This window comes from Pezoporus flaviventris, unplaced genomic scaffold, assembly GCF_033815535.1.
Source record: "Pezoporus flaviventris isolate CSIRO_AGI_PZ_B2104156 unplaced genomic scaffold, CSIRO_AGI_Pfla_v1 ptg000047l, whole genome shotgun sequence".
In the NCBI taxonomy this organism is placed as follows: Eukaryota; Metazoa; Chordata; class Aves; order Psittaciformes; family Psittacidae; genus Pezoporus; species Pezoporus flaviventris.
This window is the reverse complement of record NW_026892595.1, coordinates 821,370-849,362: the sequence shown is the minus strand read 5'-3', so window position 1 is coordinate 849,362 and position 27,993 is coordinate 821,370. Positions and strand designations below refer to the sequence as shown.

General features: G+C 36.3%; 1 protein-coding gene and 1 long non-coding RNA gene across 3 annotated transcripts in view; one reads left to right on the top strand and one right to left on the bottom strand.

Annotated features, from left to right (window-relative positions):
• UBE3C (ubiquitin protein ligase E3C) overlaps positions 1 to 27,993 on the bottom strand; it is a 73,803-nt gene that overhangs the window by 24,303 nt on the left and 21,507 nt on the right. For both annotated transcript variants that reach the window (XM_061467997.1, XM_061467998.1), the window contains 8 exons: positions 20,841 to 20,927; positions 19,989 to 20,146; positions 19,130 to 19,362; positions 14,123 to 14,227; positions 12,902 to 12,989; positions 9,429 to 9,526; positions 6,170 to 6,302; positions 2,828 to 3,075 (listed from right to left, as the gene is read on the bottom strand). In XM_061467997.1, the coding sequence (XP_061323981.1) occupies positions 2,828 to 3,075; positions 6,170 to 6,302; positions 9,429 to 9,526; positions 12,902 to 12,989; positions 14,123 to 14,227; positions 19,130 to 19,362; positions 19,989 to 20,146; positions 20,841 to 20,927 (1,150 nt within the window). The remainder of the gene's footprint in view (positions 1 to 2,827; positions 3,076 to 6,169; positions 6,303 to 9,428; positions 9,527 to 12,901; positions 12,990 to 14,122; positions 14,228 to 19,129; positions 19,363 to 19,988; positions 20,147 to 20,840; positions 20,928 to 27,993) is intronic.
• Positions 109 to 22,654, top strand: LOC133276846 (uncharacterized). The gene is made up of 3 exons (XR_009746034.1): positions 109 to 266; positions 22,308 to 22,426; positions 22,537 to 22,654. It is a non-coding gene; the product is annotated as an uncharacterized LOC133276846 (long non-coding RNA).

The following is a 27,993-nucleotide window of genomic DNA, read 5'->3' as shown; positions in this document are numbered from 1 at the left end:
CTGAGAGAACAAAAGAATTACGACAGCCCACCCATACTTCTATGGCACCACACAGAATGACTAGACCTTACTTTCCAGAGAGGATAACAAAGATGATCTGGGGCTGGAACACCTCTGTGTGAACATCCCAGACAACCCAGGGCACCCTCAGCTCTCAGGCGAAGCCTGGAACTCAGAAATCACTGCTATGCTTCCAGTGGGTGAAACTGGCAAGTTCAAGTTGCAAACCCCGCAGTAGTTGGAGACTGCTTCCAGAGGAGTGCACGGTAAGCTGAGCTTTCACATTTAAGGAAGAGAAAGGAAAAAGCTTAAAAGGCACCGCTGTTAAAATAATATTTACATTACAGAGTTAAGTCACTGAAAGTTGAGAAATGTAAACTTTGGAAGTGTTTGAGTAGCTGTTGTTTAAGCAAACTCATTTCTGCCCCCCTCCCCCCCCCCCTTTTTTTAATGAATTATTTCAGACAACATAAGCAATTACATGCTCACATGGTATTATTTCTACAAAACCTTCAGCTCATTCAGTGATAAGTAAAAGTTGCATGGACAGCCATGCAGTTTATACACTTACATAGATTACAACTTCTTCAGTAACTACAAAAAATACACCCCACATTGTCAATAATTTATCTAGGGTTAAAATAATTTTTCAGATACACCATTTTTAAAGGCAAGTTTTAAATTTTCAGATATTTCTGCTTCTGAACTGATCTATTAACACAGAAGATGTCAAGCTGTCAGAAAATTCCTGATGGGAAGGAAAACTGAATTAGGTATAAATCTATGGTACTGAAAGTTAAATGCATTTGGGTATTAGTATGAAACGGTTTCCAAGAGACAAAGAGTTTCTATAAATTATTATATTTTAATGTATTTGTTTTCTGATAACACTGAAACTTCTTATGTGAGAGTTTTTGGTGGCAGCACTCTTTACATACTGGTTTCCACAAATAAGAAATTGCTGTGGATGCCTGATCGCTTCCTTTGCATTAGATCTATTTTGTTTACAAAGGGGCTTTTAATAATCCACTATCGCTCTCAAATAACCCTGTGCAAAGCATCAAATGGACACATTTTTGAAAACGGATGAGTGAGTATTCAATAACTTAACTAAGATCACAATACCGGCAGGTTATGAATATCATGGTCGTGCCTTATCTTTCTGTTTAATTCATCAAGTCTCTAAATACACTACTAAAAAGGTGTCTGTGCACCTGGGTAGGGGTAATTATTAAGTAACACTGTCAATTCTTACCTTATGTAAACATACTGCAAATACAAAAACAATTTATGTTTTCAAAATGTTAAATAATAGATCTTCTGATTTTAAAAAGACAAAACCGAAACTATACTTGTAGCACTCTATGGGAGATAAAACCTATTTTGCAACTTCTGTCTTTATGCTAGTATTTGAAATCAAATTACAGAAGGCAATGTGTTGTTTCAACAGAGGAAATTAAAGACTCAGAATTACAGTTTTTTTAAAAATAGTATTTCAACAGTTGAGCCCTACCCTATTCCTTAGATAAACATTAAACATTTTTAAGTGAAGTAACTTCCTCACAATACCACAGCAGTATTTGCTTCCCTGATCCAAAAATCTATAAGATGCAGAAAGAAAATGAAGCCTTGGATACGTAACATAGGTCATAATTACAAACCATTGTATTAGTAATGAATCCATCTCTCATTAAGAGCAGGACCATCCTTCAGAGATTACATTATCTTACTGAAATGGTTGATTTGAAATTTTCATTATTTAACAAGTTTGTATATTGAAATAGGATGCATTAGCAGGGAATTTGCCTACAAAGTGGCAGTTTAATCTCAATCAGTTGACTGGCAACTTCAAAGAAGAGCACTCTGTTTCAGCAACTCAAGGTTGCCAACAACATCCTCTTAAACCACTTCCAGCTACACTAAAAGTACATCCAACTGTATGTTAAATCTCATTGCAAGCCAGCAGGATTTTAGCCTCCAAAACACTTGAGGTAGTTAAATGGGACTTCTACATCTTAAATAACTTCAGGTTTAGATAGCTAAGTAGCAATCAATACATTTTTTTCCTGAATTTGTATTCCAAACTTTGTCCCACAATTATTAGCTTTACAAAAATTATTTCAAGGACTCAGAAGGAAAGTGCCTCAGTACTAAACCTGACCATAAAAGAAAATTGAATGTAATGGATGTTTATAATGTCGGGGTTTTTTTCTCCCTGCCACTTCATTTATCATCATGCTCAACAAGCGTATACTAGTCTTTGAATATTCAAACCACCAAAATATCAAGATGCAAAACACACAAAAAACGCCAAGAAGAGTAAGTGAAAGATAATTTGCATATGGCATTAAAGTATGGTAAATGCTCACAGAAAATTTTAAATACTAGCAAGAACTGTGCACCTCATACAACTAGAAACTGTTTCTGAAAATATTCATTTCCTGTATTCCAAATGATGAAAACATAACTGCAATCAAATTCCAGAAAGCTCCAAGTTAAAAATCCCCATAAACAGAGCAGTTCTATTGGCTTTAATTAACAGCTTTAAGCAAGAGGCTAAACAGAGGAGCAGAGATATGCACACTTTGCTCAGCTGGCAGTCACAGTATCTCTAATTCTCTTGTATTACTCAAGTATGTAGCTTACTAAAATGAACCAGAAATTTGGGTGATACGTACAAATAATGTCCAGATCCAACATATGTAAGTTATTTTTCCTCAACTAGAAAAACACGTCATTTTTTCCCATCCACCCCTATCTAAAAAGAAAACATAACTGAATAATTCCAGTACTGCTACAGCTTTATATTGTGCAATACTAGTTTTACCTTTCCAAGCATTCTTCCAAGAAAGTAGTAATGTCGGGCGTAAGAATCTCCAACGAGCATCTGCGCAGCAGGGTTGGGGTAAAGAAGTCCCTCATTGGTGGTCTTAAAAAATCCCTGGTTGGGGTTAAATCCTGATTTAAGTAGTTCATTCAGGAATTCTCTGAAAATGCCACCACCATCAATACCAGCTTCATCAAGACCATGTGCATTAAGTAAGTGAACACGAATGCGCTTTTTTAAGTCAGGTTCTGCAAAGAAAGGAGAGACACAGACTCAAATACAACTACCTGCTTGAATTTTGTTTGGATAAAAACACACGTAGCTACACATACAAACATATCTACACAAACTTTATATAAAAATTGAACTAGTAAGTAGTAGCAAAAACCTATTACTGGCTTGAATTTTGGCAAATTCAGTAGGTGAAACTCACTTTGTACAAAGGACCTTGCTTTAAGAGCCAACAAAAGACGGACTGGAAAGACACTTGGTAGGGGAAGGAAAAAAAACCCCACAGAATATTTTAAAGAGAACAAAGAATAATTTGAAAACATATATAAAATATTAAAATATAAAATATTGTGAATTCAAGGCTCAACTTTCTCCCGTCTGAAGGGACCGTCAATAAACTTTGCATTCCCTTAGAGGGGCTGATTGTTACACTACACCATTACAGTATTTGAAATTAAACACAATATTTTTGATACTTTGGACCCATTGCTATGTCGTGTAATTCCAGTGAGCAAGGTGGGGTAAAGATTGACATGTTATGAAGGCAGGTGTTCCACGTGTTTCATAGAATGCTGCTGCTTGAGAAAGAAGCGGTATTTAATTGTTGAACTGAGTATACATAACAAGGAAGAAGGTCCTTTTTTCTCAATTCATGAAGGCTTCCCAAGATCTAACCAAATACATAACTTTTATGCAAACCCTTGCATTAACCCCACTTGCATCCCACCAAAGCAATCAGTAATAAACCAGTAGCAGTAAAACTTTCTACTGCTTCCATGTGCTACAAATGCATACATTATGGGTGGCCAGCTGATGCTTACAGGGGAATCTTCAGCACATTGTAGCAACAGGATTTCTCCTGAACCACCAAGTGTCTTTCTCCCATTAGAAAATGTCTCTACATCTGCTAGTAATTTCCAGTTTCACACTTCTCTATTTTTAAGTTAGCTATTAGTATTTCATCAAGTTAAATGCTCTCCTGCACAAAAATTCTGCTTGCTGGAAATAGCAAATGGCCATTTTTAGCCATAGGCACTGCAACAGGTTCACTCAATACTCATCACCATTCAAAACAAAAAAATAGACCACTGGCAAAAGAGACTCTAAAGCATACAGGCACTCTTTGTCTTGAGACTCCTGAGATACAGAGCACTGATGTTAAAACTTTTATATATGGCAAATGTTGGTTCAGTGCGTTTTGGGGTCCTATGAAGAAAATTATTTGCCTCTTCCTCTACGTACTGACAACCAGATTTATAGCAAGGAGGGAAGACTGGTCCTAAAACCAATTCACATGTCAAAACAGGGGATCAGGTAGAGGTGGACTCCAAGTTAGTGTAAGCTCTGAAAAGGTGAGCTCAGTTTCGTTACCCGTAACTAGAATGTAACTGAACTGTTACTGGAGTCCACTGGAGGCTATTGTGGAATATTCCGAAAGTACAGTCACAGGAATAAAAATTATAAATGCTTGCACATTTTTAAGCATATGACAACCACGTAAAAATATAAACCCACGAGAATCAGCCTAATAAATTTCTGCTACTCTAATCTTGTTTTCTTAATAAAGTTAATTATCTCAGTTAAGGTACTACAGAAACATTAACTTTGAACAGCTGTCTTCTCAGGGCCAGTAAACAAACTGGAGGCCTCTTCCATATTAGTCTGCTTCGCTCTCTCCTCATCAGTTCTAGAACATCATCTATCCTCTGTTCAATCTCCTAGACTGATTTTAGTCGATTCATTCTATAGTCTTGAAATCATACTGGGAAGCCCAAAGTCATACGCAGTTTATAAGTGCTGAAATGGTGAGTTACATTCTTGTTAATATGGCCCAGTATGCAGTTAGCTTTCATCTCACCAAGGGGAACTCTTTATTTGTTCAACCTGTTGTCCACTATGAACCCCACAGTCCTTTATTGAAAGAAACACTTTTTAGTCAGTCAGTGCTCAGTCAGTACTGCTACAGTTACAGGATTTGGTATTTCCTAAGCTTTATGAGGTTTCTGTAAGCCTCTTAATTCACACTGTTGAGGGCCACCTGAGTGACAACCTGATCTTTCAGTATACTGACTATTCCCCTCAATTTCATATTGCTGGCAACCTCACTAATGGTGGAATACATCCCAGTACCCAGCTTGTCAGACTGTATGTTAAGCTTAGGAAACATGCATTCTAAAACTCTTTACTAATTTAATAAAGCTACAAGAGGGTGAAATGTAGTCTTCATAAAGAATGTGCTTCTCAGTTAAAGATACCTTATTAAACAAATAGGTTGGCCTGTCTGTTACATCACATTGCATTATTCAACTGCAGTTTCTTTATTGTATTTTCATGTATTTAGGGAGGGAGGAAAGAGCAACACAAAACAGACTCAACTTTTTCTATTTTCCAATTCCAGAGTAAAGGAAATTAAGTATGTTCTCTAGTAATTTTATACAAACCAAGAATATCAACAATACTTCCTCCTCTCTAAACTAAGTGGTTCTCCAGGAGGGAACTTACGTGGCACAGCAGGTGAAATTCATATGGCAAACCTCAAGTATACAGCAAATATTCTTTTTATATGCAAAAATACCATACAGAATAAGGACTTTATTTTGACAGGTTTTATCTATACTGGAATTTTGGTTTCTAGAGTAGCCACTCTCACACAAAATCACACTAACGTTATGACTTGAATCAATGGGGTAAAATAATACTTCACCATACTATCAAAGCATGCTGCATTAACCTTATCAGCCACACTGTACCTAGCAAATCCTGTGCAGTCTAGATATATTTGTTGACACAGATTACCAAAGCAGATAGTATCTAATAAACTATACAGATAAATACAGAAAGTGCAGCTTTATTGGCAAGTAAGTGGGAAGAAAAGCCCCATAAATGTAGGTTTGAACTAAGGAAGGGTGTGCACAAGAGACTGAGACTGCAATAATCAAAAAAGAATGTGGATGAGAGTAACTTTATTGTAAAAATTGAGGAAGTTTTTAAGAATTTTCACACCTTAGAGCTGATACACTTTTAATATCCTACTCAAGTAATCAAGTAGTAACTACGTGGTAAGAATGGTTAAATGTTAGAAACACGCCAACAACTTAACTGTAAACCTACCATTTTCAGGAGAAAGTTTATCATAAGCATCTTCATAAATATAGTTTCTCCTTATAGTGACATTAATTCCATCCAAAAATGGCCCATCTCCTTGAACTTCTTGCTTATCAGCATAGATCAGTCTTTGAAAAATCTGTTAAAATAAATGAAAAGAAAAATGATGCCATCATGCAGATCTAAATATTCAGTAAGAGATGGTTATTTGCTACATTACTGTCCTTTGAGTTGCTTCTGGGCACTCACTTTCAAGTGATTTGTCTTCTCTCTCACTGAGCTGCAGAAATATAATACAGAGCCATGTCACAGGGAAGGGGAGAGGACAGACATGCAAAGAACTTTTTTGTGCTAAGATACCATCTTCAGTTCTTTCTACATAAAAAGGCCTATCTACAAACACTGTGTCAGTGATTACAATTTCCTCTACCTAACTTTCAGAATTCTGAAATGCAAAGTATTCAAAAACAAAGGGAAAAACTCACATGAATATTCTGCACACACAGAGGCAATCCTCAAAACTGGTAATTTTTTGTAGGGCTTAGTTACAAGAAGCTAGGTATCAGTTCTCTGAGGAGGAGTCAGCAAATAATTCAAAGCAAAACAGTGGATAGCACTGCCATATTAAACAAAGAACCAATTCAAAAAAATGCAAGCTGAAGTATAAACTGAACTTCATATTTTCCCTTTGCAAGTCCTCACAACAGGAACCTGCTACAGTTCACCTGAAGAATAACTCTGGCTAACTGCATTTCTATGTCAATATTTAGCATGGGATGGGGCTGCTCAATGCCTAATAATGTTCAGTATACCCTCAATGCAAAGTCTGTCCTCTCTTGCTGCTTTCCAATATTCAATAAATAATCAAGTACATTTTCTAAGGGATGTAATCTCCTAACAATGTCATAAGCTGCTTTCTTAACTAAGAAGACTAAGAAAGTGCGTCCAGTGATGTTTAAAACCAACAAATGTACCATGGAAGAGGAAAATCTGACAACAGCAGACAAAGGCACCCGGTGGATAAAGAACTGTCTGGACAGTTGCTCGCAAAGAGTTGCAGTCAATGGCTGAATGTCCAATTGGACACTGAGTGGTGACCCTCAGGGCTCAGTGTTGGGACTGATCCCATTCAACATCTTTGTCAGCGACACGGACAGTGTGACTGAGCGCACCCTCAGCAAGTTTACCAATGACACCAAGCTGTGTGGTTCAACTGATATGTTGGAGGGAAGAAATGCCATCCAGAGGGACCTTGACATGCTCGAGAGGTGGGACAATGCCAACCTTATGAGCTTCAACCAAGGCAAGTGCAAGGTCCAGGCAATTCCAGGCAGAGCTACAGGTTGGACAGAGAAGAGATTCAGAGCAGCCCTGCAAAGAAGGACTTGGGGTGGTGGTCGATGAGAAACGTAACATGAGCCGGCAGTGTCCATTCGCAGCCCAGAAAACCAACCATATTCTGGGCTGCATCAAGAGGAGTGTGACCAGCAGGTCGAAGGAGGTGATCCTGCCCCTCTACTCTGCCCTCGTGAGACTTCACTTGGGAGTACTGTGTGCAGTTCTGGTGTCCTCAAGTCCTCAACATAAGAAGGACATGGAGCTCTTGAAGCAAGTCCAGAGAAGGGCCATGAGGATGATAATGGGGCTGGAGCACCTCCCGTATGAAGACAGGCTGAGAAAGTTGGGGCTGTTCAGCCTGGAGAAGAGAAAGCTGCATGGAGACCTCATAGCAGCCTTCCAGTATCTGACAGATATCGGAAGGATGCCTGAGAAGGACTCTTCATCAGAGACTGTAGGGATAGGACAAGGGGTAAGGGGTTCAAACTTAAATAGGGGATGTTCAGGATAGATACAAGGAAGAAATTATTTACTGTAAGGGTGGTGAGGCACTGGAACGGGTTGCCCAAAGAAGTGGCTCTATCCCTGGCAGTGTCCAAGGCCAGGGTGGACAGAGCCTTGGACAACATGGTCTGGAGTGATGTATTCCTGTCCAAGGTTTGTGATTCACAGAATCACAAAATCCTAAGGGTTGGAAAGGACCTCAAAAGATCATTTAGTCCAACCCTCCTGCAAGAGCAGGATAACCTAGAGTACATCACACAGGAACTTGTCCAGGGGGGCCTTGAATATCTCCAACGTAGGAGACTCCACAACCCCCCTGGACAACTTGTTCCAGTGCTCTGTCACTCTCACAGTAAAGAGAACAAGGTTTTATGAATTCCAGAAACTTAACATATATAAATCTCAACACAGCTTTAGGAAGCCCAGAGGTTGTAAACAGTGGCTAAATCATGACACAGAGATCCCTGCTTGAGGTCACTTTCAGCTATTTGCCTATTATCCTGCTGCAAAGTTGCCCACGCAATATTAGGATGTTTTGTGGGAACAACTGTTTCATAAGCCTGGAAAAGCACTCCTTTTCTATCAAATCTGTCACTGTCTTTTTTGGCAAATACTGATTTACTTTCCCTATGGAATTAACTATTCCTTGAGGGTGCCTTGCAACTTAGTGTTTCCAAGACAATCAGCAAGCAGTTTTTAAGTAACTGATACTGTTGAACAGTTCAGAAAAGCAGTTCAGGAAAAAAAAAAAGTGCGTAACAGATTAAGAGCTTTAAAAAAGTATGATGCAAACCAAAATAGGTAATAGAACAATTACATCTTTAAAATCTAGACAACATTGAAAAGCAAATCCAACAAGAATCTTGCAAGTTTTAAATCACATACTCTATTAAAGTTCAGCTAGTCAGCTATTAATGTAGAAATTTAATCTCTAGGCACTATTTTCCCAAAATGGACATCCATCATCTCATCCTAAGTAAATCAACCCACTGCACAAAGGTGTCCAGTCTTGACCTTGGAATGTTTATTACAGATACACAACTAGTTAGTGCTCTGCTTACCACAAGAGGGTGCAATCATGTAGATCAATCACTGAATCAGGACTGCAGTTTATTATGAACATACGACTGCTCTCATGTATCTTGGAATATGTGTTTCTAATTTTAATGCAGTTACTATAAAGGGTAATATGACTAGTAAAAGAAGAGATAAGTAACTTCAAATGTTCAACTGCCATATGAGTACTGAAGAAAAACAGCATGGCCTATCACGTCCTTCTGTAGGGAAAAGCACCTAGTAAGTATAAACTTAACTAGGGTGAGTTTCTACTTAGCTGAGTGCCTTCTTTTTTTTTTTTTTTTTTACACTTACTGAAAACATAAAACTAGAAAACCAATTGCATATTAAATTAGAAATTAGGTACCTTTACTCTTTCTTCAAACGGAACTACAAAAGGCAGCTCTGTCAGAATTGCAAGTTGTCGTTCTTCAGATACAGAAAGAGGTGCCGGCTCCAACCCCACTTAAAATAGAAACAATAATTTTAAAAATTTTAGAAAGCACATTTGTTTAAAACATTTTTTTTTTTTATCAAGTGGCTCAATTTACTCTGTATAAAAATACATGTATGTTAAAATAGTTTGTTTACTGAACAGTCACACACAGCTTTACCTTTCTTTAAACATTAGTTTGTATAAGCAAATTGAAACATAAGTAGTGAAAACACATGGAAAATAAAATGTGTATAAAAACAGGTACTCCTGTATTTTTTATTTTATTCAGAGGAAATGTTATTTTCTTGTTACTGACAGTTTAATTTTTAAATTAAGAAAAATACATGATAGAAAACAATTAAGAAGTTGTAAGCAATTAGAATTTTCATCGCAGGAATACACAGTATCCCCATCCCAATGCCCAAAACAGTTTAAAGGTATTGTGCTTTCAAATACGTCTACTTTCAATCAAATCGTTTTAGGCATAAAGCCTAAGGAATTAAACCAAACCTAATGAAACCAACGCAAAGATAACATTTCAATGAGTTTTCTCTTCTAACAGCAAGGTCACAGTGGACCACATTAGATCCTAGCCCCTGCAGAAATAGTGAGAACATCAAGAAACTGTGTAATGTGCTTAGGGGAAAAAAAAAAAAGATTAGAGAAGAACTGAAGCAGTGCCAGAAACAGAGAGACTCAATCACATGCACTTCCCAAGCTATCATGCAGTTCCTTTGAACCTTCTTCTAACCACAGAAGATGTTTTTAGGAAACAATTCATCTTTGGGGGATGCACAGTAGAGTGCCAATCCTGCTCTAACTTCATGGGAAGAAACTCAGCTGCTGAGCACATATCTCACTGTAAATTAACTGCAGCAAAAACAAAAAGGAATTGTCCACTGATTAGACACTGTGGTTAAAGACCCACCTAGATTCAGTCTACAGAGGAAACAAAACCCAGAACTCCTTAGTTGTTTCATGTTTAATAGTCACCTTATAAAAAAAGAAAAAGACTCCAGTCTAGACTAGTCATAGCCCATGTTACAAAACTGAAGTAAATGCTCCATATTATTACCCAGCCTGGAAATTTATGATAACAGTTTTAAGTTTTTCTTTTGGCTCCTTCCTACCTGTGGTGCCTAGCATCTTGCTGCACTGCTGCAACTGGACAACACTTCAATGTTCTTTTCTTCTTTTACTCATCAAAGCACTTTAAGTAGGGATATTTTAAGCAACAATTTAAGATGACGTGACCCAAAACATTAGTATACTTGATGTATATTCATTCAGGTCAGGTTTCAACATTGCAAGCCTTTGGAATTTCTGATAGAATGCTTATCTGTGATTACCCTTAGTTTGCTTAGTAAACATTTTTAATTAAAGCCGATGTATGCAGCCTATTAAGCTAACAGTTAAAAGCATTTTAAGTAAAAAGTGCATGTACAGCAAAGGTAAACTACTACATGACTTCGACAGTTCAATTATTCCAGTCAATTAGTCAATTTTATCTGCATTTCTCCATCACAGCTTCTTTCTTTAAAGAGAAATATGGGATGGAGTCATCAATACAGAGGGCATTTAGAACTCACAAGTCTGCCATTTAAGTAAATGAAAAAGCACAAATAAACATGACCATATGTGATTCAGCAGTACTTTCATGCTAATTGGCTTTAACCCATATGGAGTCAAGAGGGATTAAATGAGTCATGTGCATATTGTTACCTGCTTGTTTTCACACATTCATGTCAACTGTACCTTTTTTAGCCTGATTTCGTATGAAAATGAGGCTTACATGAACAAAGTGTCATCCCTCCTCACCAACACACCTTTTGAGCTAACCAGCTGAATTTTAACTTTGACAGAGAATAAGAGGTTCAAAAACCCTAAATTTTGTTAACATTTTCAGCTAGACAGAGAAGAGGAATTCCTTTAGTGACCTGATTACAGAAGCAGCAAGGAGAGCTCAGCTATCTGCTCTGTTCAGTGTGTCAGCTTGTCTGACAGCCAGCCAACAAAATGAGGGCATGTAGCTGCTCTGCACCAACGACGGCACTTGCATTCATTATCCACCAACTGCTCCAATCAAGACAACTCATGAAATGGAGGGAACTGGTGCTATTATGGGAAGGAAGACAAGGTAGAGAGCTCAAGATACTGTACATATGAGGGGAAGGACGAGTAGCATAGGGGAGAATCCGGAAATTATAGGGATCACTGATGTAGTCTGTAAGATAGAATACAGGCCTGTTGAAGCCTGGCAATTTTGGATAAAACACCTGTTTTTAAGATTTTGTATTAGCAATCACTTAGAATAGGCGAGCTCTAAAGAGAGGAACCAAACTGAAAAAAACCTTGATTCAAAAGTCTGAGAAGTACTTACACTGGAACAATTAGTTGTTATCTGGCAACTAGATTGAGAAGGTGATCAAGGTAAATTTAGACCACCATACCTTTTATTTTTTTTTTTCTAAATCATTACAAGAAGTCCTCTGATTTCAACCTTGGACAAAGCCCTTAATTCTGTACAACTCTATATCAGCATCCAAAGACTCTGGTCTCTAAATGATCTAGTGTACCTGGCTAAGATACTCAAACAGATTACATCATCTTTAAAGAGAGTAGGGACCCTCACAGATGAATCATTTTGCTGCTTAAAGGGCCCATTTCTAATTCATTATTAAATCTCACAAGTATTAGTGATTTAATGATTATTTTACCTGAGCATAGCAAGGTAAAATTCTAGACTAGTGAAGCTACAAAGGTATGAAAAGCTGAAAGAAACAGACTGGCTACATGAGAAAGCACAATGACATGACTGAACTAATGGAAATTTACCCTGATTGCTAAGTTGGTGCCATTCTCTAATTTTTTCTTTGGAAGTTCCATAAAGTCCTGATACTTTGAGTAATTCAAGGGGTTAAGTTTCTGACATCTAATTAGAGGCAGTATTCATAAACAGTAATTAATACTTATCATGGTACCTACAGCTTGTTTGTTATAGTTTAATATATAATAAATCTCTTTGTAGTATACAGTATAAGCAAAACCTCAATGCTTTACATCTTCTGCAACTTTATTAATTTTGCATCTTATGCAAATGCCTTTTATACATGTTAAAATGTATGCTTCTATCATACAACTTGTTCATCTTATTATTTCCCCTCATCGACGCAAGCAGAAGCTTGGGGAAAACTTATACCCAATACTTGAATATTCTAAAAGACAATTATATACATGTGTATACAAATATACTTTTTTTTTTAATATATGAAACAAAACTATGAAAGACTGCCTTGCTTTTGGCTATCATTAAGACTTTTATACAAAATACTTAACCAAGCTTTATAAAAGGCAGGACGTTATTTTGACTTAGCAAAGCAAAAACTGCATAGACCGTATCTTACCATCCAAAGTAGACTGCAACGGTCCTATTCTTCCCATTCTTCTGACTCTCCAGACATGTCTGGCAGATGGCACATACAACTGTGTAACCTACCAGATAACAGTATTTTATAATTAAGCATTATCTAATTACATATTACCCTTTACTATAAACATTTCATAATAAATTATATAAATACACAAAGTTGCCTCATTCAGGAGCATGTCTGTATGCCTACACATCTTCATTTCTAATCACTCTTTCTTATATTTGATCTTTAAAGCTGAGCTGCAGAATTAACAACAATGTAATATAAAGTCCAGTTATCATTTAAAAATACCATATAATGTTACATTAAATTCTGGTATTTAAGATATTAGAGAGCAGAGTTTGATTTTTCAGGTGTCAAATTTTGTTTACTTTGTACTAGTTAGCATCACAGTTTAAGACCACTACTACTTCCAATAAGCTGCCTAGGCACTATTTTCTAAGACTCATGAAGACCTGTCACGCAGAGATGAAAATCCTAAACAAAAAGCAAGCAAATAAGTGATCACCAAAAATAAACACAAGAGTTAATGTTAATTATTCCATGCAAAACTTAGTTAAGAAATCCAACAGTACAAAGTAGCCTAGCTGAAGTGTAACTAGTTCCTTAAGACCCAAGCTGTCAATGACTCAACAGATGTACTTGCACATTCCCATTAGTGTTTTCTTTTGCACACATACACACACACACACACACACACACACACACACACGTTTTAAGCGCAACATAATTTTTTTCAAAAGCTCTTAGGGAACAAAAAGTAATTTGTATGTGAGGTAAGTACAGAAAATGCTACTGAATTTTCTTTTGGTTTGGAAGAGATTTTTGAGGGCATCTACCCCCCCCCCCCGAGCAATTCTATTATTTAGCATTTTTGTTATGAGAAGTACTTGAAATAACTAGGAAATAAAATGCAACAAAATGCTACCAGATTTTCAATTCTCCCGTTACAAATGCAGATGACTTACACTGCTGCACTGCAGAGTGCATTCTACTTCATGGACTGGAAATGCAGTTTAAGAGAAAAGTTTCTTAACAGATGCAAGCGTTTTACATTAGAGATAAGCAGCATTACTCCAGATCTTAAACCACACTAAATCTATAAAACATCACTGATACTGTCAAGAATCAAATACTTTACCACTGGAACAATCGCACTTGTAAGGCTATGTGGAAAAAGAACATTACTCTTACCTTATCTGCTTTAATGTTTTCTTGTTCCGAGAGCCAGTGATTTGGTGGGCAGAAATTTCTCCTTGTATCTCTAGATTTCAACATTTTCACTAGGTTTGTGATGACCTAGGTGTCAGAAGCACATACATTCAATATACATTCAGCCCTGAGAATGAAACTGTATAATCCACAAGGAAAAACTAAAAAGATTTCCTATTGTATGAAATCATTACTTATTTTTAAGTTATAAAAACTTGCTCTTAAATACCTTAGAATGTCAGTAAGTAATTGTGGTTCACTTACAAGTCATCAGAAAAACCCAGCTTATTAAAAGTTCCAAACCTAAGACCTACCAAGGAATAAGTAACCTTAGGGCTACACTGCACAACTAAAAAGCTGAATGCCAGTTCAGGGAAGCCTAAACAAATCATTACCAGCATCAAATTACTTATTTAAAGAAATTAACACCTAACCACACAGTTCATACAATGGTCTTTTACACAAGATTTTGTTTGGGTTTTTTATATATAGTTTTTCAGAAATTAAGCATATGAATAGATGTATGCTTTTAGAAGAGAGAGCTATATAGCTATTCCTTACTACTTCTCATTTTAAAACTGAGATTCCAAACAATCTGACTTGTAGGTTTTCTTTTTCTACAAGTAGGAAAATTCTTACATTTCTGTACATCATTTTTCAAGGAAAATGCTCCACAGAAGAATGGAACTTTTGCCTGCCATCTCAAGACAAAGGTCATGTGTATCACTCCACACTAGGCAAATCTAAGGGATCAACTGAAAAACAATGGGTATTTCTGCCTATAGACAATAAAATTACCCAGCAAAAGACAGGGTGATGTACACAATGGCCAAAATGTACAAAAGCCAAAATCAACTTCAGAAAGCACAGAAGAGGGCAGAAGCATTAAACTGACAGCAAAACATAAAAGCAGAAGTTATATATCTAAAGTACATGAAAGACTGACTTATTCTGGTTCCTGCATTAACAAACTAAACCACTTTCAGGTAAAGGTGCCTCAGAAGAGGCTGTATCAAAAAGACACTGAGGTAATTATAAACAAATGCTAATATTTTTAAGGGTAAAGGACTACCTCTGAAAGGACACTACAGGCTCCTTTTCAATTAGTATCTTCTTAGTGTTTTCAAAGGTAGAGAAAAAAAATCATATAATCCAGAAGTAGCTAACAATTTACCAAATTATCTACACATTCAAAGTTCTTGTCTCTATTAAAACAGATCCCAGTGTGACTAGCCTAGATGTTTATAATGCACAGTAAACCCCACCGTAAGATTGCTAAAGCATGCAGCATATAAAACCATTCCTGAGAAAAGCCTAGCCCAAACATGCCTGAAAACAGATCACAAAATGACCATTTCCAGGAAAAGGATGGCTGCCAAATATTCTTGTAGTGATCACCACAAGGACAAAAAGCATCTACAGTCCTAAAAATATGGGGAGGGGGCAGCACTAGTAGTAACTTTCATTTAATATGCATATATATATGGCTTTATTTGTTATGTTATTTACAACCAAAATGTGTTAGATAAAAGCCCTTCAGTGTTTAAAGTTAGTAAGCTCTTTCCCAGCAGAAGGTATATGCATCTACCCGAAAACCACCCTAGAAACTGGTTTAACAAATTGCTGTTTATCAGCTGAACCATCATGGGTGATGATGTGTACACCCGTACTTCGCCCAACCACAAGCACATCAGCACAAACCACTATGCCGAAAGGTAATTCTGTCATTATCATAACCATACTGTCAGAAAATGAGAAAACTGTATAGGCAACTAGTTTATGCACATCTTCATAACAAAACTGGAAGGCTGAGGATAATGGTCAGCATGGTCACAAGGGTGTCTTTGCAACTTTAGTATTTTTCTTGGCAGTTTCCTCCAATCCAGAAAAGGGGGGGGGGGAAACAAAAAAAAGAGCTATCGAGCTAACAACTACTCCATCTCAAGCAACACTACATAAAACATAATTAAGTGGAATCAATAGAATATTAAATTACTAGGCTAAAAAGACATTATCACTGCTACAATGAGCAGCCATCTGTTTTGCAACTTAGAACTACAGCCCTTGAAAAATGAATATAAAAAAACAAACGCCAAGCTTCTCTGAAGTAATCTTGCTAAAAGACAATCTTAATGGGCAGGTGTCAAGAGTAACAGAGAGCTTAATGGGCCTTCTAAAGGATTCTGTATCTAGATACTACACAAAAGACCTTTCAAGATACCCTTTGTATAGTAACCTCTTGAATAAAGACAGAACAAAGAATGCTAATAAGGGAACTGTCTGATTACACAGGAATTTTCATCACCTTGCCCTTATAAAATTCAGTGCAGGTCAGACGGGTCACTGAAGCTCTCTGGTCCCATTACCACTATATGCAAGAGCAAGATATAAAAAGGAGGAAAAAAAAAAAAAAAATCTAACAAAGTTATCCACATGAGGACCATGCTAATAAAATATTTTATAAGCAGCTGAAGAATCCTTTAAGGAAGCTGAATCAAATTAGGTGAGACTGGAGTTCCTTCTACATAATGCATGGATCCTGAGAACACCAGCAATCTGAATTCATAACTAAAATTTTTGGTATATATTTTATTGAAACAAAAGACCCACTCAATAAATAATATTAAAATGGAGATTTCTTTCCAATAAAGTGCCAAGTGCAAGACACAGTCAAAACTAACATTCAGCAGAATTAGCAACTTAATTTCATAGGAGTAACTCAAGATAGTGAAAAAATTATTTTATTTGACAACATCCATATTCATTTACCTGTAACGTAAATCCTTCCACTGAATCTGTAACAGTAACTACACTATTCAATATTGTACAAAAAAAGAGCGATTCTACTAAATAAAGATGTAAATCTTACCAAAGACCTCCAATCTGTTACCAAATACTGACACCTCACTGTTTTCAGATTTATCATTATCTTGCAGAAATAAAGCCTCTATTTGCGTGTATATATACACACACACGCACGCACACACACACATACACAGAGGAATGCATTTCATTAGATACAAGTGGCATGGAAAAGATGCAAAGCAAGTGTGAGAAATGGAAAGAAAATAAAGGAAAACCATGAAATTAAAGGCACAGGTGATAGGGAAAGAACAGGCATTTTTCTCTGCAGGCAGCTTGCCTAGGTTTTTCTTTAGTTTTCTCTCTCCTATTTGACAAGTGATGAACCACTTCAGCTTTGTTTTAATGATTTGGAAGAAGATACTGTTGCCTGCTACTGACATAAAGCTATTTTGAAGCTGCCCTCAGAAAAGACTCAGGTGCTGCGTACAGCAGTCTTCTTGTAAGATGAACTAGCTGCAGCTGTCTGTAACAATACACTTCTGAAGGAGTAAATGAGGAGTAAACGAGGGAAGCTTTGTTATTAACTACTTTTTTTAATAGAACCAGAGCCTTCAAGATATCCTTAAGATTTACATTTGTAACTCACCTAATGGAAGACAACCCTGGCTCCAGGAAATAGTAACAAGTTTAGAGAGTTCCACTACAAGTTTAATTTCTGGCTGACAAAGGGGGACAAATCAACTCAGGATTTTGCAACTTTCTGAATGACACCAAAATAAATCAAATTCATCTAAAACATAAGCAGCTTATAAAATGATTAAAAATGACAAACCAAAGAGAAGAAATAGAACATGGCATGATATAAACTGCATACATAATAAACACCCCTAGCGTGCTGTCCTTCTTAGAAAAATAGACATACTGGAGTTTTCACATGTGACCTTTAAATCAAAAGTTTATTTGGCAACTTAAAGACAAGTAATTAAATTAAATTCTGCAAACATATATTAGAGCAATCCGTGCAAATTACGAATTCAGTGGTGCATTAGGACTGTATTCAGTGCAATCAAAACATTATCAGTTACTCTCCCTGCTATTAATGCTTATGCTCATAAGTGAAATGTGTTGTAAAATCAGGCAGAATAGGCTAGATAGAGGCTATCTTAGACTTGTAGAATGAATAAGCATTCCTTAATTAGCCCATCAGGTTAAGTGCAAGCCTTAATGGGCCTTTCCTAAAGTCTAGCATGACATCTTTCTCCAAACATGGCCAAGAAGAAAGTTCCATTAGCAATATTAATACAAGCTTAGTTGATCATTTTCATTCAATTAACTTCTTTCAATTAAATAGATAGCTTGACAAAAGCGGTGATAAAAGACCTGAAGGGACAGCTGATGACTCGAACTGAACATTAGTGTGCGAGAGGTCGCCAGTATTAAACAGACTGTAAATCTCGCATTCAATTTGGAAAATGCATTTCTTCTGCTCCCACTTCTTTAATGAGCAATTTTAGCTGACTAGATGTGTTTGCTGCAGAATTTTCATGACAAGTCAAGAACTCCTTTTTTTTCGGCAACAGTTATATTAGGTCTTTTCCTGCCAACATTTTCAGCTTCTCTTAACTTGTCTTCAGCAGGAGGCCATGGATAAAACTGGCAGAAGATACACTGGTAGATATCCAGAAAGAACATACATTAAGTTTACATTTGCTAAGCCAGATTCACCATCCCATTAGTATTCCAGCAAGCCCAAAACACCAACAAAACCACTACAGCATGGTACCCATTTAGTCAAACCGCTGAATACAAAAGTACTCTAATAATCGTATGATTCAGTTAGAATTTCACACCTACATACAGTTATCACGAAATGCTTATGGACCTTGCAGAATGGGAGTCTAAGTTAAAACCTATATCCTATGCAGTAACTTTTTTTCAAACAGGATAAGCAAGAAAAGAAACTAAGAGTTCCCAGAAGAAAAAAAAAAAAAAAGTTTCAATTATCAGAATTTACTCTCTGTTTCGCATATACACCCAAAAAGGAAATTTCCCAAATCCATATTCCTTGTAATAACTGTCTTAAAAGTGTAATTAAAGGGGGAAAAAAAATTAACCTAATCTTCTATCGCCATCAGATGCCTGAAAATTTTACTGAAATATGTTCTGAAAATTTACACCATTTACCTTGAATAACTGAATCCACCTTTTTTGTTCCGTCTGTATACAGTGCTGCATTTCCGTATTTTTTGTTACTCCAACACTTCTAAATGCTGCAATATACTCCTCACGAACCTCTGGTTTTGTTTCTGGGTAAGCCAACTTTATGATTCCTAAACACGCATCTCGAAGGCAACGTGATAATATTACAAGCTCTTCTAGTGTAAAAGGCATCATTGATGATTGTCTTTGACCTGCAACTACATAAAGCGCAAGCTTAAGTTTCCTTAAAGAACTTTTTCTTAATCATTTTGGTATTAAAAAAAAAAAACAAACAAGAACCCCACCACCAAAAAAACCCCACAAAACACCAAAACATCAAAACCCTACTTATTTCATTGGAACTTTAATTATTCACGCATAAAATCTAAAGGTAGACCAACAAAACACCACCCAAAAAGAGAGTGAGTATATATTCATAAAGCCAATCAGATCTTGTAATTGTTTGCAGTCACAATTACTGTAATCACAATATTCTCTTATTCACTTTTGTGATTCCTGCTATATTAAATTTTTCACATTAGACTACAGGTTCAGCCCAGAAGTAGCTCAATCTCTTCACTACCTCATTAAAAATTATCATGATTAAGAATGTCCATATCAGACCACATAAAGCTAGGGTTCCCAAGGTGCAGACTATCATTTCTTTTTCTAAATGCAATCACTATGAAAGAGTCAGCTGACAGCTGAGTGCTCAGGGGACCATCAGCAAGTCAGCCCAGAACAGCTTCCCCACAGATGTCAGCAAATTGTTGTCCAGAGAACTTTGTGGCATTACACAAAAACATTTTGCACAGCACTATTATTTAGTATGCTTGAAACTCACCTTCAATTGGATCACCAAAGAATTCATTATCATGAACAGAAATAAGTGAATGACTAAACAAAGAACTAAAAAGGTAGAAGAGAGGGATAATTCGACTAGAGTCTTCTAAAGACATTGGAGACCCTCTTGAAATCACTTGAAGAAGTGGCACCATAGACCTTAAAATATAAAAATGCAAAATTAAAGAGATGGTAAATTATATACTCTTTTTTATAGTATTCAGCATTATCTTACAAATATTCAGTAGTAGTTACTACAGCAAAATAAGGACAGTGCTCTCAGTTAAATAACTATCTCCCATTCTTGCAAAATAAGGTCACTCTTTTTAAGTTCTTGTCACTATAGCATCCCAGTGTCTTGATGATACATAAACTTTGGCAGTAAGTATCACTGAATGCAGAGACTTTCTGGTTTAGAACGGAAACACAAAGCAAAAAGAGTAACTAATCTGCATGTCAGCACAAAGCAAATCTGCAGGTCCAGTGCCTAAATTCCTGGGAATCCAGACATTAACTTCTGCATTAGTCAAAGTATATGAGATAAATCTCACACATTTAGGATGAAGTACAGGTAGCTTCAGTGTTAGACTAATCCTAGTAAGCACTCCAAAACCTGCACAACATCTGCCTTATTTTAAATGAAGATTCTATTTATTTACCTATAATTACTTGCAGATATCTAAATTCCAAGATTTTGCTGTTTTATGCAATCACAGGAGCTAAGTCACCATTACATTTTTGGTTTTAATCACCTTCCACAAGCACTGTAATACCACTAATTGTCTCATTCTCTTCTCACTAGATATACTCTGCTTTAACAAAGACTCAGTTTCAGGAATGGTATAATACATACCCTGTAATCATTCGTGTAGTCATTGAAGATATCAAATACCAGAGATGCCTCAGGAATCTGGCATTAAAGGCTAAACTATAAAGAAGCCTGCAAAGGGAAATTCAAATAAATTGTCTTCCAAAAGACTATTCACAAAACACAATGCTTCTCTAAGAACTTATCTGTCAAACATTTCTCAAATATAAGTAACTTATTTTTTCAAGATGGAGGCTCTTACCCTACTCAAATCTGGTGAAAGCCCCAAAAGCCAAAATAAACCAAGCATATAAATCCTTATACCTAAAATACAGAGCTTTCATTAACTCAGCAACAAACCACATGATATAAGCCCATGTTCGCAGTATTCCAGAGAATTAAATACTCATCAATAACAATAATATTCACTCAGAGTTATTTATCTGGGATTTATTTCAAATTCTGATCTATAAAATCACACCAATTAGTTAATAGGTCATTTCTCTGATTCTTTGGACATTAACAAATAGAGCAATTTTTGTGAAAAGTAGATAAAATACCTCAAAGTTCATTTATGCTAGAAGCAAATTCTGATTTTAAACTATGTCGCAATTTTACTGGTATATTCTGCCTGGCAGACACAAATACAACATCATCAGTGGAACAATGCATGTCAGTTACAATGCAGGACAGTTACCACACTACTAGTACTACACATAAACTAATCCATCTGTACACAGAAAATTAGTTATTAGCTGTAAAAATAAATGTGTATGCTCACAAGTCAGTTATACACAGGACTAACTTTAACTGTCTTATTTCAGATGATAAGCTTTTTATAGAAATGAGAAATAAAGAGCATCCTGGAATTACAAGTTCTCCCCTAGCCTATTTTGCCCACTGCACAAAGGAACAGATGTGACAAATATAATTTGAAACAATTAATGTCTTCTAGGAAAACAAACAGGATTTGACTGACTCAAATGTCGTTTTTCAAGTTCTGAAGAGCTGTATTCAGTTAGTTACCCTACTTTCCTAGGTCTCACAACTACTATTAGAATAAATAAGGTAAAACAGATACTCAGGTCCCACATCTCTCAGAGATCAATAGCCTCATAGTACCAAAATTCCGGGTGACCATGCGTACACGCAGGAGGAAGCTGGGAAATGGAACGTGGGGAGCAGACTAACTGCTGCCTGAAAAACACTATTAATTACAGACCACATGGATAAATTGTGTCAGATGGCAAAAGGAAAGAAAGCACACATTAAGGAAAAAAGTAAAATATGAGTAAACAGGTAGAAACATTTGAGAATGGTTTAAGCAGCAATTCATTTAAAGACATTTACACACAGAAAACACAAGAAAATCTACAGGCCCACTCACAAATACTGCATAGTGCCATATGCCTCTAGGCCCTCCCTTCCTGGATGAAGCCTTGCAGGCTCTTTCTACTGCCTTCACTGAAGCACAGCCTCTCCCCAGCACTCATACAGCTATTTCTTCTTTAGGCTCTAAAACCTCATGCATTCATCAAAAGCCAGTCACACAAACAAGCAACTTTTCAAGGATGAAGTAGAATGACGAAGGGCAGAACTCTTCACTGCACAGGAAGGACAGAGTTTCACAGGTATGGGGAGTTTTGGAAATAGAGTGGGGGCATACAGAAGAAGGTGAAATGAAATACAAGCAATCTCTTGGTCTTTGTTGAAATATCACCTCTCTCATTTCAATACATAGATTTTAAATACATAGATCGGTACTTTCAAAAAGAGTTGGAAGCTTCACATACTCCAGAGCAGTTGTATATTGGTGAACATCAGTAAGTTCAAGTCAAATTTGAAGCAACTGCAACTAATGCCAGTTTTAAGGTAAGTTTTACTGTAAAATTAAGTTCTCCCTTGAATATGTGGAATTTGTGATAACACCCAACCTGAATTCGATTCATGGGAATTTTACTTCCTTCTGAAGTCATATTATTTTGTCATTTGGGTGGAAATGACGCATTATCGTGTAGGAAGGGCTTACTGTATCTAGCTAATTTAGAGTAAGAATTTCTATTTTAATGTTTAACTATCTGAATGATCTCTGATGTCTTGGTTTCTGAAATGAGAAATTTCCTCAGTGACCTTCACTTTTCGGCCTCATATTTGAAATTAAAAGTAATTTGGCACAGTGCCGTTAGGTCTCATAGGGCTTCCAAGTAAAAAGTTGTTAATTTTACAATCATCCCTGGAAATTATGTAATAGTTTTAGTGGCAATGAACAAACATTATGGACACTGAACCTATCATAATGTAATTCATTTTTTCATTCTAGCAATGTTCAGCAATAATGAAGGGAAAAAAAAGACAAACCTTAAGAGCTTATAATAATAACCTTTGTCTAAGTTTTAGCCATTTTTATTCCATATCCGTGATTCAGGCAGTCAATTGTAACAACTGCTGTATTTCATGGCCCGATTCCAGAAATGCTGAATGTATTCAACCTTCACATTTCCCTTCCTTAAAAATCTGGTTAAATACAAAAATGCAAATTTGGTAGAGGATGTTATCATACAACCTATTTTGTCAATATGAAATACCTATGAAATATGAAGCAGATGAATTCATCAATTCTAAGTCTTTCCATACTGTTACCAGAAAATAAACATGAAACTACAACTAAACACAGAAAGGAGAATTAGGCCATGTGTTTCAAAAAGTTTACATCACTAGATGTACACGAAATACAATTCTTTGCAAAAGGAATGACAACAGAAACAACCAACTACCCTCCCACTCCAAGTACAGAAATTGGCTTTCAAAGCAGAAGACAACTGCAACCAGAAAAGAACACATACCCCCCCCGAAAAAAAAAAAAAAAACAAACACCACCACAGTGCAAGGATGGCCTTGAAAAATTGCATCACTGCAAAAGTTCAAGAAATTGGCTGTACTAAAAAGTTTCAAAATTTCTGGCTTCACACTGGAAAAATAAAATTAAAAAGCCTAAAAAAAAAAAAAAATAAAAAAAGAAAGAATAAAACCTTTGAGAATTAAAATAGGTCAAAATCTACCTCAATTGGTCCTTTTCTTTGGCAGATAAACTACATTATCAGGATACTGATATGAACTGTCCCACTACACCTCACAGATTATGTATTACAGGGATAGCTTATACACCCTGAAGACAAAGCATTATCAATTCAGAAAGTGTTGAGATTAGTCAATGTAAAGCTTGAATATCCACATAATCTTGATCACTTCTTCCTTTAAAGAAAACAAACAGAAAATACACACACACTCGAATACCAGAAATAAAAAAGATTAGACATTATCTCTTTTTATGCAAACTATTATAATCTAACTTGAGAGTTTCATTTTCTGTATCTGTAGTACTCTAAAAACAAAACAAGCTGCTAAAATTTAAGTTCTGGGGTTTTACCCCTCTCATGAGTGGTCCTGAATTTTCCTGAAAATCTCACAGCATACCACCAACTCCTTTGAGATTATAAATGGTTTTATATAATGGATTCATTAATAGGTTTTATATAATGGATTCATTAATAGATTTTCTGTAACGTTCAATCTTCAGATCTAACACTGTAGTTTGGCAGAGGAACCATTTTTCTACTACCAAAAAGGATAAGCTCCTTTCAAGTGTAAACAGGCACACTGTCTCAGCCACAGGTTACAAGAGAGTTAAATTTACTCCAGTGATTTCTGTTACGCATCTATTTTAATCATACCAAATTAAATTATCTGCTCCCCAAAGTAAGCACATAACAATCATTTATTTATAACCTTGATTCTCTCCGTAGGTATCTAATTGTCCACAAAGGCCACATGATTTATGTCTACTTGCCAGAACAGTATTTTGGGCACCTCTGGTTTTAAAAAAGTGTCAAATTCCTCCTGCGCAATGGGACAGATTAAATGACCCATTAAGCTTAATTTAGCTGAGGCACCACTACAAGTTAATTAGTTAAAGGCAAGATTTTTCAGTCTAGGTCATAAATTGGGCCCTGTTTCCCACTGAGACCATTTAAGTTAATGAAGAGAATACACTAGAATGAGAGGAGCTCATACAGTCTGTGAAAGGTCACTGCTGCCAGGGCAGTGCATTCTGACACTTCTGAACTGCAAGGTGTCACAGGTACGAGACAGCAGGCAAAGCCATCACTAAATGAACTATACCGCTCTCTGGGCTACTTTATGCTTTTTGCCTCACTTTGTATTGGGCAGAGAGCAGAAAGAAAAAGCGTAACAACTTCATATTCAATGATTCTGGTTTTGAGATAAGCACAGCAGTTTAAGAACATTCCCTAAAGAATGACTTGAACAGCCTCATGTAAAGCCTGAGTATCTTCAGCACACGTATGAAGACAGGCTGCTCCTATTACACCAGAACATCAATTTCCAAATAATTCTCAACCACAGGTTAAGATTAGAGATGTTAATTCAACAGCAGTAATACTTGGTCACTATGAAATGGTTAAACCCAGATTAGCAACTACTCTGTGGCACTGACAGCTGACAGCTACTAAAGTCGTAGTACAAGCACAGTTCCCACCACTAAGAGTAAGCCATAGTGATGACCTGAACTCTGTGGTATTTAAGTTACGCACCTAAATATTTTGCCGAACTAAATTTACTACTTAAAGTACAGTTTTGATGAACTAAAGTCTTTCAAATCTCCTTATGACAACTATGCTTCAAGACTTATTTTTTCTCCTTTTTTAATAACTGTACTCAATAATGTGTATCAACTTTACAGTGAAAAGATGAAAGCCCTGCCCCTCTGAAAACAAGCACAATTCCCAGTGACTTCATTGCAATGCAGATTTTATTCTACACCTCTCATCTGGCTTACTAAATGCTAGAACAGTTTTTCAAGTCTTCTGGCTTGTTTCTTTAATAGGGCTTGACTGCATCTTTCCAAAACAGTAACCCACCTCTGGAACCCATGACCCTCTGCAGAGAAATCAGAAAGAAACTATGTTCAAAACTAGAATGTACTGCTGGGTATCCTGTTCTGCTCTTTCTTAAGTCTCTGTTGCAAAATCAAAGAAACAACTGAGCTAATGAAGCATCACCAACATTCCTAACACCATACAGTATCACCATCATCCAATCAAAGATGTACTGAGAAACCACAAGAAGAAAAAACATTCAGTTTAGCAGACTGACATGTCTATACTATGAGTTTCTCATCTTTTTTTTTCCCCAAGAAGCAAAAAAGCCTCAGAACTAAAACTAATGCAGAGGTATTTGTTGTTTCCTTCCTTCTGAAGCCTGTGTTAACTTTACCCTAATTTTCTTTGGAGTTACTGAAAAGTTATTTTCAGTTACTACTTTCTTTATTCAGCATCTCACTTTGCAGATTTGCAGCTTTTATGGTTTTAATTTTTTTCTATTACAGTTTTAAATGCTGTTAAATATTCATGGGATACTCCAGGTTAAACACTGTGGGGATGGGGAAGCTGTGGCTGCCCCATCCCTAGAACTGCTCAAGGTCAGGCTGGATGGGGCTTTAAGCAACCTGGTCTAGTGGAAGGTGCCTTTGGTAGTGGGGCTGGAACCAGGTGAACTTTAAAGGTTCCTTCCAACTCAAACTACTTTGTGATTCTGTGAAATAAGCAAAGTCTTACAAAAGGCTAACAAGCTTTTCTAACTTTTAAACCATGTGACCCAGTATGCTTCCAAAAAAAAAGTAACAGCATTTCTGAGCTCTTAAGATATATTAGATACATTATTTCTGCTTAACTATTTCTGCATGGTTTAATTGAATAGATTACTTTCTATTCAGAATACAGTATATTTAAAAGTTAGTTACAAAAATAAGTGAATCATCTTTCAAAAGACTATCACTAAATTTGACAAAATGTTTGGGCAATAAAAAAAATCATCAAGCAATTAAAAAAGTTGAAATTAAAGATGAAAAAAATCTTTTGCCTTTTGAAATGGCACAATATTTAGTACCTGTAAAACAAACATCAAATGTCCTTTGAAAAACACTCAAAAATGATGTTTAGAATAGCTGCTTGGTAACTTCAGCCAAGTCTCAAATGTACTGAGAACAGACAAAAGATTCACACCTCCTGACATGATGATGCCTGGCAAATCCAGCACTTACAACTGACTTCGAAGCCAGAACTAGTAATTAAATATCTACTTTAACTTACCAAATACCTGAATTAACTTCATTTTGACCACAAAAGTAATTTCATTGGTATTACTGACACAAATGTATTTCTACTGCTTATTTCTAAAATTTATACATATAACTATTTTGAGAGTATTCAAAATTCGAAATTAGTAAATTACTATCTGATCTAAGATGTTAAGTAGAGCTTTCATAACTCCTGAATTTATCCAATGTGTAACTACCCTGTTACCACAAGTAATTGCAAAGACCCAGTATAGCTTCTTAGAGGAAACAGATGTCATGCTCATACAATTAAAGTTCTGTGTGACTTCTTTATTTATTAAACACCCTTTTCTACACAGTTCACCAGCAAACCTTAAGTCAAAGCAGTGATGCGTTTAAACTCAGTAATTACTATCCAAGGCAATGTACTACTTGCCACAATAAAGCAGGCATTCTAATTCAACTGCTGCTATGATCTTCAGGTCTCACATCCTGCACTAATGCAATTAGTCTACAAAGAACTAATTACCCTAATCGAACAATCACAGTTTCACTGACATCCTACTTCCTTTAGCAGCTATAAACACCACTGGGCTAAGATAGCACCTAATTAGTTTTCTGTATCACTGTTTACAATGCAGCTTGAATTATGTTTACAGCATTCCCAAAATACTTACTTTATTACCAGCAACTACATACTCACTCAAAACTACGTGCACCAGAACAGTGTTAATACTTATGGGTCTTAGTCTGATAATAAAAAGGTCAAAAATCCTCTTCCATTGTTAGTAACATTTGTGTTTTGCAGTCTTTGTAAAAGAATGCTGTACAAATTAACAAGTCTTATCTCCATCTCAGGTGTCAAAGCCCTTTCCAAACAATAACAGTGATTTTCAACAGTTAGGAATCATTTTCATTTGTAGCAAGAGAGACTTTGTCTATATATTACAGAGGGTAGAAAACACACTGGTTTCAGTGCTCAGCTAGCTAGAGAGACTGTGGAATCCGTATCACTGAAAGTTTTAAACACAAGCTACACAAACTTCTGCTACAACGACACTTGAT